The sequence below is a fragment of the Labrus mixtus genome, chromosome 17, assembly GCF_963584025.1.
Source record: "Labrus mixtus chromosome 17, fLabMix1.1, whole genome shotgun sequence".
NCBI classification, from domain to species: domain Eukaryota; kingdom Metazoa; phylum Chordata; class Actinopteri; order Labriformes; family Labridae; genus Labrus; species Labrus mixtus.
In genome coordinates, this window is record NC_083628.1 from 1,497,731 (window position 1) to 1,511,709 (window position 13,979).

The window sequence follows — 13,979 nt, forward strand, 5'->3', positions numbered from 1 at the left end:
TGGTTCTCCTTATTGCAGGTAGATGTGGGTGGAGTCAAGGAGGACTCTAATGCAGCACACCCGAGCTGGCTGGTTTGGGAGTCTACAAAGCAGACCTGCTCAATCTCCTCGGCCCTCTTCTCTCCTGCATACTGCTGTTAACATTTGTTTGTTTGTGCTTTGGTTGGAGTTTGATACTCCTCACAGATCTAACACTGTTTAATTTACTATTTTAATTAAACTCCTTTGAATAACGTTGCCGACTATGTGTGGTCTCCCTCTTTTGTCACTGCTCTGTTGAGCCAGGTTGTGACAAGGATCTGGAGCGGACTGGGAAATTGAAAAGCAGAATTTTTGTCTGTGTCACAGCATCATTTGACCACAACACACAATGCAGAAATCCACCGGTTACATATAGACCTGCAGCATGGCGGCCCTCCTGCTGGTAGGACCTGCTTACTTCCTGCAGGTGGACGTGAGGAGCCTCTCAGGTGTTTTTAACTCCGGCAGTCAGGGACCACCACACACATCTGTCCTGGGGGGGACAGGGCCTTCTCCATTGCCGCTCCCACCCTCTGGAACTCACTCCCAAAAAAACACTCTCCTCTTCAACATCGCCTACGACCACTAACCATCTCATCTCTCATCCTCCTTCTCTTATATTTTATCTGCCATGTTCTATTTTTTTTGTTATTCTTTGTTAAGCATCTTTGAGTTTTTAGAAAAGTCCATTATCATCAGTATAGAGTATAGAGTATACCTGCACCTTTAAGAAAAAGCTAAAGACCCAGCTCTTTCATGAATACCTACTAACTTAATGATGATGGTCTCCATATTATTGATGATGATGATGGTAATGACGATGGTTTTTGTTTGATAACGACGACTTATAAGATGGTTTCTATACTGATTAGAGCTCTCAAGAACTGCCCTCAATGTTGTGCTTTGCCTCTGGTCACTTCCTGTCAGCACCTGTGTGTCCAATCAGACTCAAAGCTGATCGTTTGCTCTTACTGACATTGTTCTCTTTTTTCTAGATCCTTGTTTGTGTTGTTCTTACTCTCTGATGTACGTCACTTTGGAGAAAAGTGTCTGCTCAGTGAATTGTAGTATACACTTGAGTTTGTGCTGCAGATGGTTATCTTTGTTTAATCTCTTCTCATCGCTTCTGAGATAAGTACCTTTGTTCAGTGTGAGAAAAAACACACAATCGTCTTGATCAAAGTTAAACGACATGAGAGTAAAAAACCCACATGAGCGCTGAGCTGACAGAGTTACGGCCCTCTGCAGATCTCAGGGATGATAAGAGTCAAAGTGGGGAAATTTACCCAAGAGGTAGAAACACATGAGTGGGCAGCAAAGTGCTGGTTCAGCGGAAAATAATTTCTTTGAAAAGTTATTTTTCACTGCTTTTGGATTCTAAACATCATTTCAGTCCTCCTGATTAAAAAACTGTAAACGCCTCCGACCTGCCGTTGAAATGTGCGGCATGAAAAAGAGACCGGCGACAACGACAACAACAACAACAACAACAACAACAACAAGCTAAGTTTAACTTTGCCCTACAGCTGCTTCAGCGCTCATGTGAAGTGTTGAGATTGAGAAGGAGATAAACGGCATTAATGATGTTTCTTCTGGCCTCAAACTGAAGTCAGCGAGGTGAGAAGTGAGCTTCCTGTGAGAAACGCGCTGAAGGAGGAACACGCTGCAGAGAGAGCACACGATGACTTCTCCTTCTCCAAAGTCAAAAAACACTTCTTCATACGTCTCGGTATTTTTAATCTAACCTTTATTTAAACAGGATTAACTCGCTGACAAACAAAGAACAGCCATGCATACGAACATTATGCAACAAGAGACATGTTTATGATTCATTAAGCAGCATCAGCAGTGATCATAAATACCCAGTACCAGTGTAACTCAAACGATATTGACCACGGCAACATTCAAAGAAATGCTACGCACCCGGTATACAACACAATATCTTGTCTTTTGTTGTTTTTTTACCAAAGAATGCAAGCAAACTGTTAAGTTTTGGTTTAAATCAAACCCCTAAGAAGAGACTGACACATATGTAGTTGGATGTAAAAAAAAACACATTTAATTAACAAAAAGAGCAGGAAGTGGAGGCAGGGAGCTGGCAGGTTCTCCTCGAGATGACAAGGGATGACAAAGTGAAACTCAGACACTGAGACTGGAGAACAGGGAGACACAGTGGAATACCTGAGCACAAAAAAAAACACAAGAAAGTAGAACAATATCCAGAGCACCAAACAGAAGGGGGAGGGGGCAGACGGAGAACAAACACAAAACAAACAGAATCATCACACAAACGTCCCTCATGGTGACCTCCATGGGAGTTAGGTTTTATATGTATTTTTGTCTTTGTGCTGCATGTTGACCTCTGTTGCAAACCAAACCGCCCCTCCATTTCCAATCCAATCCAACCTCCTTACACACGCTCTAAACTGTTAAACTGCATGGTAAAATGCATCTCTTGGTTCTTAAACGTTGTTTTTAAGTAATTTCGACAGGCTCCCCTCCTCTGCTCTCTCGTTTGTCTGTAAGAGACGCGAGCATAACTTCTGCATCCTTATGAGATGCCACAAACGAACATGAGAAACATCCGTTACAGACAGACCTGTGAATCTGAACGGACACCCACAACCAAGTGATCTCTCACCTCGGGTAAAAAAAAATGACTAGAGACTGTTTATCTTTTTTTAAAGCTTCTGTTTTTTACCATCAGTCATTTAAAGAAACAGAGATTGTATCACAAAGTATCCCATCAGGTCTTCTTTTGGGGATTTGTCCAAAGTAAAGGATGAATCAAACTTAAACGCTGACCCATGGAGCCGACAGAAAGACGCGTAATCTGAAGTCAGCCTGAGTGATGTCACAAGTCTGTTCCTGCAGGGGGCGCTGGAGTCCCATCGATGGCGGTCTCCATGCTGGAAATGCTGTCTCAGTCTAACTTTCAGTCAACCTAACGACAGGCTGAGAGCTGGAGCTGAGGCGGGTTTTAAACCTCCTGACAAACCGTTACACCGCGCCCACCTGTCAATCAGGTCAGCTACACGCCTTATTGTGAATAACTCTTATCCTTCATCAAATCAAAACTGATGAGTCATCAAAACATTCACCCCCCGTACAGTGTGTGTCCATCGAGACATGAGCTAATCACACCTATTTGGTTTTTTGAACCAGGCTGTAAACATGTTAATCTCTGCTGTAAAAACAGACTTTTTAGAATGGGTGTGTATGTGACTTCCTGTTCTTCTGCAGCCGGTCTTTGCAGAAGGAAGAGCTGGCCGATGGCGGTTCTAGAGTCTGTTGGGGCCCTGGTCAAAAATAAATTGGGGAGCTCTCCAACCAGTGTTCTGCAGGGCATCGAGAGTGAATTCTGTCAGATGGGAATCCCTTAGGGGGGGGTCAAATTCAATAAAAACTGAGTTTAAAAAAAAAGCAGCGCCTCTGGAGAACACATAGGAGAGAGAAAGTACAAACACAGACACAGACAGGACTACAGCCCGCTGCAGTCACCTTTTATAGATTACAGTAAAACTCAACAGTGGTCTTTTTTATTTTTAAACAATGTGTCTTAAGTTTCCCTGAAACTTTAACAGTCATAGCAACATCTGAGAGCTTCAGATGTGTGGTCTGAAACTTTAATTTAATCAAATGCGTAGTCCTCTGATTCAAAGTGAAAGGACACACAATTTGTTTCTGTGAAGTCATAATTACAAAAATTGTTCTTTGACAGCAAGAAGAGTTCCTGATAATATGAAAAGGGCCAAAAAGTCATTTTGTTTTGAGTCACATCATCATCATGCCTGTGACACAGTACTGAGCACTTTCAGTAAATTCTCCAGACACTAAAGGAGAGATCTGGAGTCCAGTCCGGTCCTCTTTACGGTCCGGTCAGTGTTTGTCCCTGAATGCAGCGTGCATCTCCTCACCAGAGGGATCCTGTTCTTTGATGCGAGTCAGTGAACTCATCATCACAGAGCTGCACGTCTATTTGAGGAAAGAAGAAGTACAAAGCCACCCCCCTCCTCACCCAGAGTATAACTCCCCAAAGTGTTTCCTCCTCATTCACTCTGTGTGTGTGTGTGTGTGTGTGTGTGATGTGAACTGTAGCACTCTGTGGGTCTGAGAGCTCTTTAAACCCACTCTCTCTTGGTTTCTTGGTTTCACTCTTTTCAGGCAGTCTCAGGCGACATGGTTGGCTGCAGATTTCAGTTAGATTTCTCACACCTGAAATGTTCTTCACATATTTCCATGCTCGGTAAGTGCTTCATTTGTTTCTCCTCTTTGTTACTATTTATTAATTATTAAGAGATGTTTATAAGAGGACGTGAGGGCAGAGTTATTCTCGGGGATGTTTCCCTTCTCATTTTGTGATAAATTGGAGCTGTGCAGGATTATTTTATTATCTCATAGGAACTATTTCTTCAGAAGCCCTGGGTGATCAATTTTTGCTGATCTAAATCGACGCTCTTTCGCTCCTTTTTTTTTTACGATTGCAAGCAAAGGTGCAAAATGTTTTTACTGAATCATGTGACAAACGAAAGGAAAGCAAATGCGGAAAAAAAATATTCTGCACAGTTTCCTAATAAAGAAAAAGTTTGACACATTTCAGCCTCATCCTGCTGAAGTGAACTTAACTTCCCCTCAGGACTGAGAAGACTGATTGAATTAATTTTTTCAAGGGGTTTAATTTCTGTAATTCTTGTAAGCAAGTAAATTAAACATTTATCAGCAACATGTCGTCACTAGAATCTTCATCAGGAGAAAAAAAGGTCCAGTACCTGAAAGTTGCCAATAAATGTTTGTCTGCAGGTTAGACAGTGTGCCGAAGTTTAAACCTGTAAGTTCATGAAGATAAAAAAAACAAACTGGAAAGAAAACCAGACTGAAGAATAATTCATTCAGCGTCTCGTCCCATAAAGGAGCATTACACCAACTCTTTAAAACCTTCAACCTTTAAATTAGTCTTTTAGTTTTTTGTTTTTTTTCACAAAAAATAAAAAAAAAACCTTTTGTTTTACCCACTGTTCTTTTCATTTTTGGGCTTTTCATTCCTTTATTTTAGAGACGGGACAGTGGATAGAGTCAGAAATCAGAGCGAGAGAGAGAGAGAGTCATGATGAGGAGCTGCAGGTTAGACTGTCAACTGTTCTTCCTGATATCTGTAAGGATGTTTGGTAGACTTATTGTCTGATCCAGTGTTATAGACGTCACAGTTTAGTCTAGGTGGGTCAATGTGACCCTGATAATGATAATGTCTTTAGGATATATGCGATGCCTTTCGAGAAGTTCTGGAGATGTGATTGAGCAAGACACGAGTACAGAAGTGTGATGTTGAATCATGTCTCCTCATGAGTATTTTTCTTATGTATAAACTTTCATCAACATAAGCCATCTGAGTCAACTGAGTCTTATTGTATGGAGTCAAGTCTTAGTCATTTCTTCAACAGATACGAGCGTAATAAAGATCGCTATCATTAGCATGCTAATGGGCTCAAGGGCGACATCTGCTGGATCAAAAAATCACATCTTGAAGACGTCTCACCTCTCCTCCTCCTAAAGGCTTCTTCGGTTCAAGATCTTAAAGTTCAGTTGCCTTTGGATCAAGCTTCCAGTTTACCATGACCTGGGTGACCGAGAACCTTCACAGACTACTAGAGCCCCTCACCCACTCTTATTTAATATCTTAGAAACCAGTGTTTTCTAAACCAGGGTTTCCCAAACTTTGTCAAAATACCTGGAGTGGGACCTCCACTATGAAAGACCCTGACTTAAACTATGCAGGTGGATTTGAACACTGTTGGAATGGATTTTTAAATTCCCTCTCTCAAGCCTCGCAGGGCTCCGTACAAACACCACTGGGATAAAAAAAAAAGTGGTGCAGCGATGTTTTTACTTTCCCTTCATTTGTTTAAACGTGTCTCTGTTATCAACATTATATCGTCTACTGTCTGACGCAGATCTTTCCTAAAGTTGCCTCTCTGTTGTTCACATTAAAGGTCTGATCCTCGCTTCCTGCGCTTCACTCGTCTCTTACGTTCAAGCGTCTTCAGGTGAGATTCTTTTCTTTAGGATGATTTTCTTTTCTTTTTAGATTTTCTTTCTTTCTTTAGTTTCAACCATTTTTTTTATCATGATCCAGTGAACTGCATGTCAAAGAACATTTCTTCAAAGTATCAGCACTGTGAGATTCAACCGGGTAAGGAAGCATTTCAGTCCCTCAGGTTGAATCATCATCAGATCACATTTCATCACTACTCAGGTGTACTGCTGTGTAACTCTTTCAGGTGGAGTCCATGCTTTGGATTGTTTTGGTGAACATCACACCCACTTTAAAACCTGCAAGTGGAAACCAGGAAACGGTTCAAAACCAGAAAACTTGTACACGCTCATCGTACAACAACCGTAAGTTAACCCTCAGGCATCAGTTTCATTTACGACCCTCTGAAGTCCCTAAGGACAAAAAATGTCCACTTCCAAAAAACTGATATAAAAATAGAACAGATTAATATTTTTTTCTACTTTTTTTTGCATAAATCTCTTAAACAACTTCAGCCTTGCTCAAAACTACCAAACATTGAGTAATTGTCAGGTATTTAACCCTTTAAATGCCAGTTTGATTACATGATTCTGGCATTTACCGTCTCCGAGTTGGGGAGTCGTTCTCCCGACTTCAGTGTCTTCTCATGCTTTCAAGTTAGAAAGTCTGAGAATACATTTCAGACTGTTTCATAACCAATAAAAAAAATCCTCCAAATTTAAAAACAAACATTTAATGACTTTCGATCGCTAACATCAAATTTTTTCAAAACATTTCCCTTTCTAGAATCAAAAAGCTTTGTGAGGCTTACATCAACATCACTGAATTCATCACTAAAAGGATCAAAGTGTTTGAACGACACCACATGACAGTCGAGGTTTTTGAAAACGGCGAGTCGACCAATTGCACTAAAGCAGTTTTCAGCGCTTCTCCAAAAAATATAAGTGAGTATAAAAACATTATTATCGTCTTTTTTTACATAATCAAAATCTTCTGACCTGAGTAAACAAGTATTTCTATTTCCTTGTGATTCAGTGCGATGTGCTGCTCCACATGATGTGACGTTCAGCCGCCATTCTGGAGGACTCGCTCTCAATGTGAGCTGGCTACAGGACAGAACGCGTATATTGTTTTACTGGGTCAGATATAAAGCCAGGAGCAGCCCGTTATGGAGCGAGGTAAGTATTTAACTTCATGTAGGATAAAAGGTTTGTGTGCTTTTAAAGAAAACATTTTACATTTCTAAACGATATCATGTCATTAAAGGAGACATATGAAAAATCCTCTTCTTCAGTGTTTATGAACATTTATCTGGGTAACCTGAGAGTCTACTGGTCATTGCATTTAAAGAGACACACACACCAAAACAGAGCGTTCTGAGAGAGCTGGTTTATACAGGGTCACAAACCTCCTCTGGTGCTTGATTCATGTTATATTTTAACCAAAGCACAGCACAGATGTTTCATTTAGACCACAGGGGGACTGTTTGAAAAGGTGGAGGAGGGGGATGATATGTCCTCTTTAAAATAAAAGATTTCTTCTTCTTGTGAGTGTATTCATTTCTGTTACAAAAGCAAAAACATTTTGAGGGTAGTATCACATGATTGATGTTTTGTACTGGAATGCAACAAAACGTCATATCTGTATTTTTTTTTTTCAGCCACTTCTGCGATGCGAAAAAGGACAGAGATGTAAAGTGGAGAATCTGACCTCATCACTGGAATACAACGTACAGATTCAGTGTGTCACTAATAACAAGTGCTCGCAGTGCGTGTGGAGTGACGTCTACACTGTTCAAGCCGGTCAGTTTGCTTTAGTCTTCAAACTACCTAAAGCTGTTCCCATCTTTGGTGTCCATGGCGATGAGATAGAGAGTCTGACTTATCATTAGAGCTGGGAATAACATAACCTTTTTCTTAGGCCTATTACCTTCTAGTCATGTTACCCTCGTTCTGGCCAAGAAGCTGACAGGTTGAGCCGAATAGCCAGGAGAATCTGTGTTTATTTATTTATTTTTAAATAATAGATAATTGGCAGAGATGGTTCGATACTTTAATTACACAGACAGGACAATGACATACGGCCACATTGATATTTTGTCCCACTCAAATTAATCATGGTTTTTAAAAAATGTGGCTTTAAAGGCTTTCTATGTGATTTTTCACACTTAAATATATAAATCAAGTATATCCTCTGAAAATAACTCTGTGAGTCATGACTGTCTACAATGGGTGTAACACTCGAGTCCCACTGTCTGTGATGTTTTCAGAGTTTTCAGAGTCCTATCTTCAGTTTGTTTACATCGTCGGGACGGCCGGCTGACTCCTCCCCTCGTGTATAAAAGTTGTTTAATTGAGGGACTAGAGAAAAGAAGAATAACATACTGCACTCACTGCTTAACTGTGTTTCTAGATCACGCTCATTTCAGGTAAATTTACATGCAGTGTGAAGATACGAGCAGAATAAAGATCGCTAGCATTAGCATGCTAACACAACAATGCAGCGCAAGTTGGTTTGGTTTCATGCTGGAGCTCAAGGGCGACATCTGCTGGATCAAAAAATCACATATAAAGCCTTTAAAGAAGCTGAAATGCCATCCCCCCCCCCCCCCCCCCGTATTCTACAGAACTGACAACACAGCCTGTGGTTGAACATCTTGGAGAGACGGACATTGCCAACAGAAATGGACAACGGCAGATTTCGTTAACATGGACGGTAAATTTTTACACGTTTACATCCACAAGAAACACAAATCCCCGTTACTGAAAAACTAAAACGTCCCTTTTATTTTAGTTTCCTGCCAAAGAGCCGAATGAAGGCTACCATGTGACCGTTTGGAAAGCATCCGGAGAAGAACCGTCTGCGCGGATGAAGACCACTGAACCTGCGATCCGACTGATTCTCTCTTATTCAGCTTATTATCTCAACATTAGCGCTTTCAACAACGCTAGCACCTCCCCAGCTGTGAGCCGGATTATACCAGAACAGGAAGACGAGACCAGTGAGTACTCACCATGACAGAGTACTAGAGAGTATCAACATTTAAAACCTTTGGACAAAAAAGGTATTTACAAAGTGTTTTACGTTTGTCCTTACAGGTATGGATGATCCGAAGCTGAACGTGGAGGTCCACAGCGATACGTCTTTTACGATCTATTGGAAAGACAACCTCATCCAGAAGTACGTCTGCTACTCAGCGGAGTGGACGAAGAAGGGGCATAAAGCGGCGCACATGTCCTTCTATCAGAATGAAGAAAACCACAGGACCATATCTCCTTTACCAGGTGTGCAACATCTTCACATATTTTCATCCCTGACATTCTGTTTCCATGCTCCTCTTCTGGTTTTTCAAGTCTGTTTTGAAGAAGAACAACTAATCATTGCTTTCCACGTTTCTGCAGAAAAATGATTTCATTTGAAGGAAGTACGATGTTTTGGCACAAAGTGGAGACCTTGATTTGCATCCTGCAGATGCATTTTCCATACCCAGAACAATAAGAACACTAAACTCCAATAAGTGGATTATTACCTCCCACAACAATTAGAGACAATTCAGTGCAATTAAAACACTCACTCCTGTACATAATTACATTTGTACTTGTGTCGTAATTACAGGTATTCTAAGGGCGCGCTCACGCTAGGCAAAGTCGCTAATCGAGGCGGGGATCGATTATACTTCATGTCCTCGTTGTGTTCCCGTGCTTGTGCTTGTGCGTGAACTGTCCCGTGGTGAAGCACGCCTCTTTCAAGCGTGCCAGGACCGAAGAAGTGTACCGAGTTTAAGCACAGAACGGAGAACTCAAACTAATCAAACAATCTGGACTTTAGAGGTCAAATGTTCTTTCGGATTGCCTAGAGCAGTACTTCCCAAAGTGTGGGCCGCGGCCCCCTGGTGCGCCGTGTGGGTACCCCAGGTACGCCGTGAAAAGCTCTCCACCAAGTTTAAAAATAAAAGAAATATCACAATAATGATGATTTACCATGAGGCCTGTTATGACTATTCATGGACATACATGTTTGGTAAACTTTTACCCTAACTGAAAGTGATAGCTGTAGTCATAACTTTTATTTTATAACGGGCCCCGGAGTCATTTTGTATTTCAAAGCGGGCCGTGGTAGTCTTAAGTTTGGGAAAGGCTGGTTAGCCACTATCTTCTAGAACCTGTCTGTGTTGTTGACTGACCGCAATGATCAGGAGAAGATCTTTTCATTTCGTTGTACCATATTTACTGACAATAAAGGCTTTCTGTGCTGTGACGGTTGGGTAAACTTCAGTTCAAGAAACGATCACAGCGACTTTATCGCCTCAGAAAACTCAGCGGCCTCAGAGTCAGTCAGCACCTTTAAGAACTGGTGTACAAATCCATCGTTTAGTGAGTCTTAACGTTCCAACTTCCTGCCTGAGATAATGACAATAACCAGTAAAGATCTTGAGAAAATCAACTAGTTATCTCGTTACAAAACAGAGGTAGTTATGTGAGCTTAGAGCTTCCTGACCTTCCTGTAAAACGATTGTTCTGCTTATTTTGAATGAGCAGAACCTTTGGAGCCCTACAAGAGATACAGCGTCACTCTGCACACACGACCATATAAGGACACCTGCAACATGAAGCACATCAACAACAGTGAGAGCACCTATGGGACTACACAGTTCTACTTCATGGAGGGATGTAAGTACCAAGTTCATGATCTCTACTATATACATTCAGTAGAATCCGTTCTCTGGGGACGGTCCATGTCGGGCGGTTGATGAGATATTTCATTCTCGACTAAAGTGGTGCATGCTTTAATTTAACAATTCATATTCAACTTCAAGAGCAATCCTGCACGTTTCTTCTTATCCTATCCAAAAATTCGCTGCATGGTTTGGAAGTCTGAACTTCTCAAACAAGAATAGACTTGTAAAAACAAGCAGCAGAATCTCAGGGAGGTGTCAGGTTGGGATTTTGACCTCGTATAATCAGCCGGTCCTGAGGAAAGCTAGGGTCATACTTGTGATCCCAGATCACCCGCTTCAGTGAGTTTGACCTTTGACCCTCAGGTCGTCATTTTAGAGCTCCTGTGAGGAAGACTAAAAGACTCCAGGTCTCATTTTTACCAAGTGCAATTAATATGTTAAACAACATTTAGCTATTTGTTGCTCTTTTTGCATCTTGAATTGCACATTTGCACACCTCCACTTTGCACTTTAATAACTTGAATTTCCATTCTGGTACGGGCTCTTGACTGATTGTCTTGTGTTGTTTTTATATTTTGCATTGTTTCTTGTCTTCTGTTTGCTCCTGTTGCAACGCAAATTTCCCCTTGTGGGACAATAAAAGAACCTGAATCTGAATCTTGATGATAAAGTCTTGACTTCTTGACATTGTTCTCCCTAAAGCTCCCGTCAGCGCTCCTACAAACATCGGCAGCTTCAATGTGAGCCTTCATTCGGCAGTGCTTCAGTGGTCGCCCATCCCGGAGGAGGACGTCAGAGGTTTCCTGTTGGGTTACATCATCCACTACACCGAGTACCACCACACGGGGACGAGCGTGGAGAGCAGTTAGTATACTTCACTCGAGACTTTAACAAACGTCTGTATCGAATGTACAACTGCCACAGCATGAGGAACAGAACTGTTTTTTAAAACGTGTGGAGGATTAATTCTGTTACACGAGGAGAAATGTCTCTCTTTGATTGCAGATATAACAGTGGATCCAGCTTTTAGCACCTATGAACTGGAGGACCTGGAGAGTGGCACTGCATACAAAGTCCAGCTCTCTGGTTTCACCGAGGCAGGAGAGGGCGTGCTGAGCTCTGAAATCCTCTTTAAAACAGACAACAAAGGTAATATCTGTCAAGACGACCTTTGAACCCCTTTGCACTCATGAAGCAGAATTTTTTTATACTGACATTTGTGGGTTTTTTTTGCTTTGTTCCCTCTTTCCTAGAATATTCTTATCTCGGCAGCGTTATCTCAGTATTTGCAGTTCTGGCCATTGTGCTGATCTTCGGATCTCAGATAATAAAAAGGTACTCTACACTTTGTCGTTAGCTCTCTTTTCAGACTGCCGGTTCAAGCCGCGATATGTACGCCCCCTGTGACGTTTCGACTTCAATCTGAATTTCACAGAGACAAGTCGTTTTCACACATGCACTCCTGAAAATATCTAGATTTCAGGCAGAATGCTCTGGAGATTCTCCTGACCTGGTTGTTCACACATGCTCCTCACAGCAGGAGACTATCCCTGTCAGATGGGGGGGGGGGTTTCCCAAGGTGAGACATTACTTAAAAAACAACAAGGATGTCGCGGTCAGAAAACATAATGCAGCCTTTTTTAATTATACACTCCATGCACACTGCAGCAGTAACAGTATATAAACGTCACCACCCCTCCCCCCCTGATTATATCCTGCTGTGTTCTCACACCAGCTCGCTCGGACTTGCTGCAGAAAAAAAATAGGGGTCTGGCAGGAGAAACTCGAAAAATGAGTCGGTTTGCGTTCACACACACAGCTCCTCCTGGAAATATCAGGAGTTTTTCAGGAGATTTCTGCAAACGTGAAAGCCCTAATACCGTCTTTTGAGGTAGTAACAGAGGCGTTACAGAGGCAAGACGATATCAGTGGGGGAGATGTCTGACTGGGTGTCACAAATGCAATGTGAATCAACAGACTGGGACCCCAATGTTTCCCCGTCGCAGAATCAATATGGATGTTCAAAGACGTGATGACGGCTGAGCTCAGTTACAGCACTTTACGAGTATATTGATGAAGAAGTGTGCTACCATCGACTTCAAAATTAACTCTACTCTTCACTACCTACTTCATCTAGAGCCAAACTCCTTCTGTGGCCGAGCATACCCAACCCTGGGAAGAGTAATGCGATGCAGAAAATAGAAGGAGCACGAGAACTGGTAAGTGTATGCAGCAGAAGGTATGATACACCTTGAGTTGACTGTAGTCCGAAACCGACCTGAGGAAGAGAATATGTTCACAGACGAGCTAATATACTCCGAGTATAATTTACATGACGTTTTTATCACAGCAGCACAAACAGCGGACTTTGACGTAACATCTTTGACAATCTTTTAAATTGTACTGAATTTACTGTTTTCACTTCCTTCAGGAACTTCTGGCGTCCATCAGCCCTCTGAAAGTTGAAGAATGGGAAACAAGCTCTCTCCAGATAGTTGAGAGAGAGGAGATAATGATCCCTGCTTCCACATCGCCTTCAACTTTACCGCTTCTGCACGCCTTGGAGGACCAGGAAGACCAATCAGAAATGACTTGCGATTGGATCCCATGTGACACCGTGACCGCAACCGACGATAACCTTCCTGATGTCACAACAGAAACAAACTCGGACGTCCCGAGGACAGACCTCCAGAGCTCTACCTTTGCCTTTCCCTCAGGATATACAACGATTGAGATGTTTCAGCAGGTTACCACTCGAGCAGCGCCGGCCAATTCTGCTGCTACTCAAGCCGTGGAAACTGAGACGGAGGATAAAGACTTGACCGTGGTGATGTCGAGGTTGGACTATGTGGGGCAGTTTAGTACCAGTCCCATCTTGCACAATGAGGGTTTTTCCAACATTTTATAGAAACATTTGGGAAGAGGACTGCAGAACATGAACTGTCAAGAACCACCAAGGAATCCTTCAAACCGCTGACTATTGTTTTTCTACCAAATGAGGTCCTGCAGGGTTGAACAGGTTGAGTCAACTCAAGTTGTTGGAATTGTTCCCTTTTGGTTTTCTGTTGGTAAAAGTTGAGGATACTATCTGGTAATGTTTTGGTTTCACCTTGTTGGTTTTACAGCAAGCCAAGCCAATACTAAAACTGTAGACCACTGATCCAAGGACATCCTGCACAACATCCCCGTTCTTTTGACTGAACCTTGTTGGCACCATAAGAGGAATAAAACATGGACAAAGACTCGGTGGTG

At 42.0% G+C, this 13,979-nt stretch overlaps 1 protein-coding gene across 1 annotated transcript; it reads left to right on the top strand.

Annotated features, from left to right (window-relative positions):
* The first annotated feature begins 4,106 nt into the window (after positions 1-4,106).
* LOC132991951 (interleukin-31 receptor subunit alpha) lies at positions 4,107-13,972 on the top strand. The gene is made up of 16 exons (XM_061060969.1): positions 4,107-4,267; positions 6,009-6,062; positions 6,152-6,208; positions 6,297-6,414; positions 6,836-6,993; positions 7,085-7,227; positions 7,710-7,851; positions 8,676-8,764; positions 8,843-9,050; positions 9,148-9,333; positions 10,588-10,719; positions 11,430-11,591; positions 11,733-11,876; positions 11,981-12,062; positions 12,865-12,946; positions 13,159-13,972. The coding sequence occupies exons 1-16, from the start codon at positions 4,201-4,203 to the stop codon at positions 13,633-13,635; spliced, it is 2,301 nt and encodes a 766-aa protein (XP_060916952.1). The 5' UTR covers positions 4,107-4,200; the 3' UTR covers positions 13,636-13,972.
* Positions 13,973-13,979: the final 7 nt, after the last annotated feature.

Excerpts from the sequence above, each read along its gene's own strand:
- LOC132991951 (XM_061060969.1), top strand. The coding sequence starts at position 4,201 with ATGGTTGGCTGCAGATTTCAGTTAGATTTCTCACACCTGAAATGTTCT. Across the intron at positions 6,209-6,296 it reads GCACTGTGAGATTCAACCGG|GTGGAGTCCATGCTTTGGAT; the intron begins GTAAGGAAGCAT and ends TAACTCTTTCAG. Across the intron at positions 12,063-12,864 it reads GGATCTCAGATAATAAAAAG|AGCCAAACTCCTTCTGTGGC; the intron begins GTACTCTACACT and ends TACTTCATCTAG.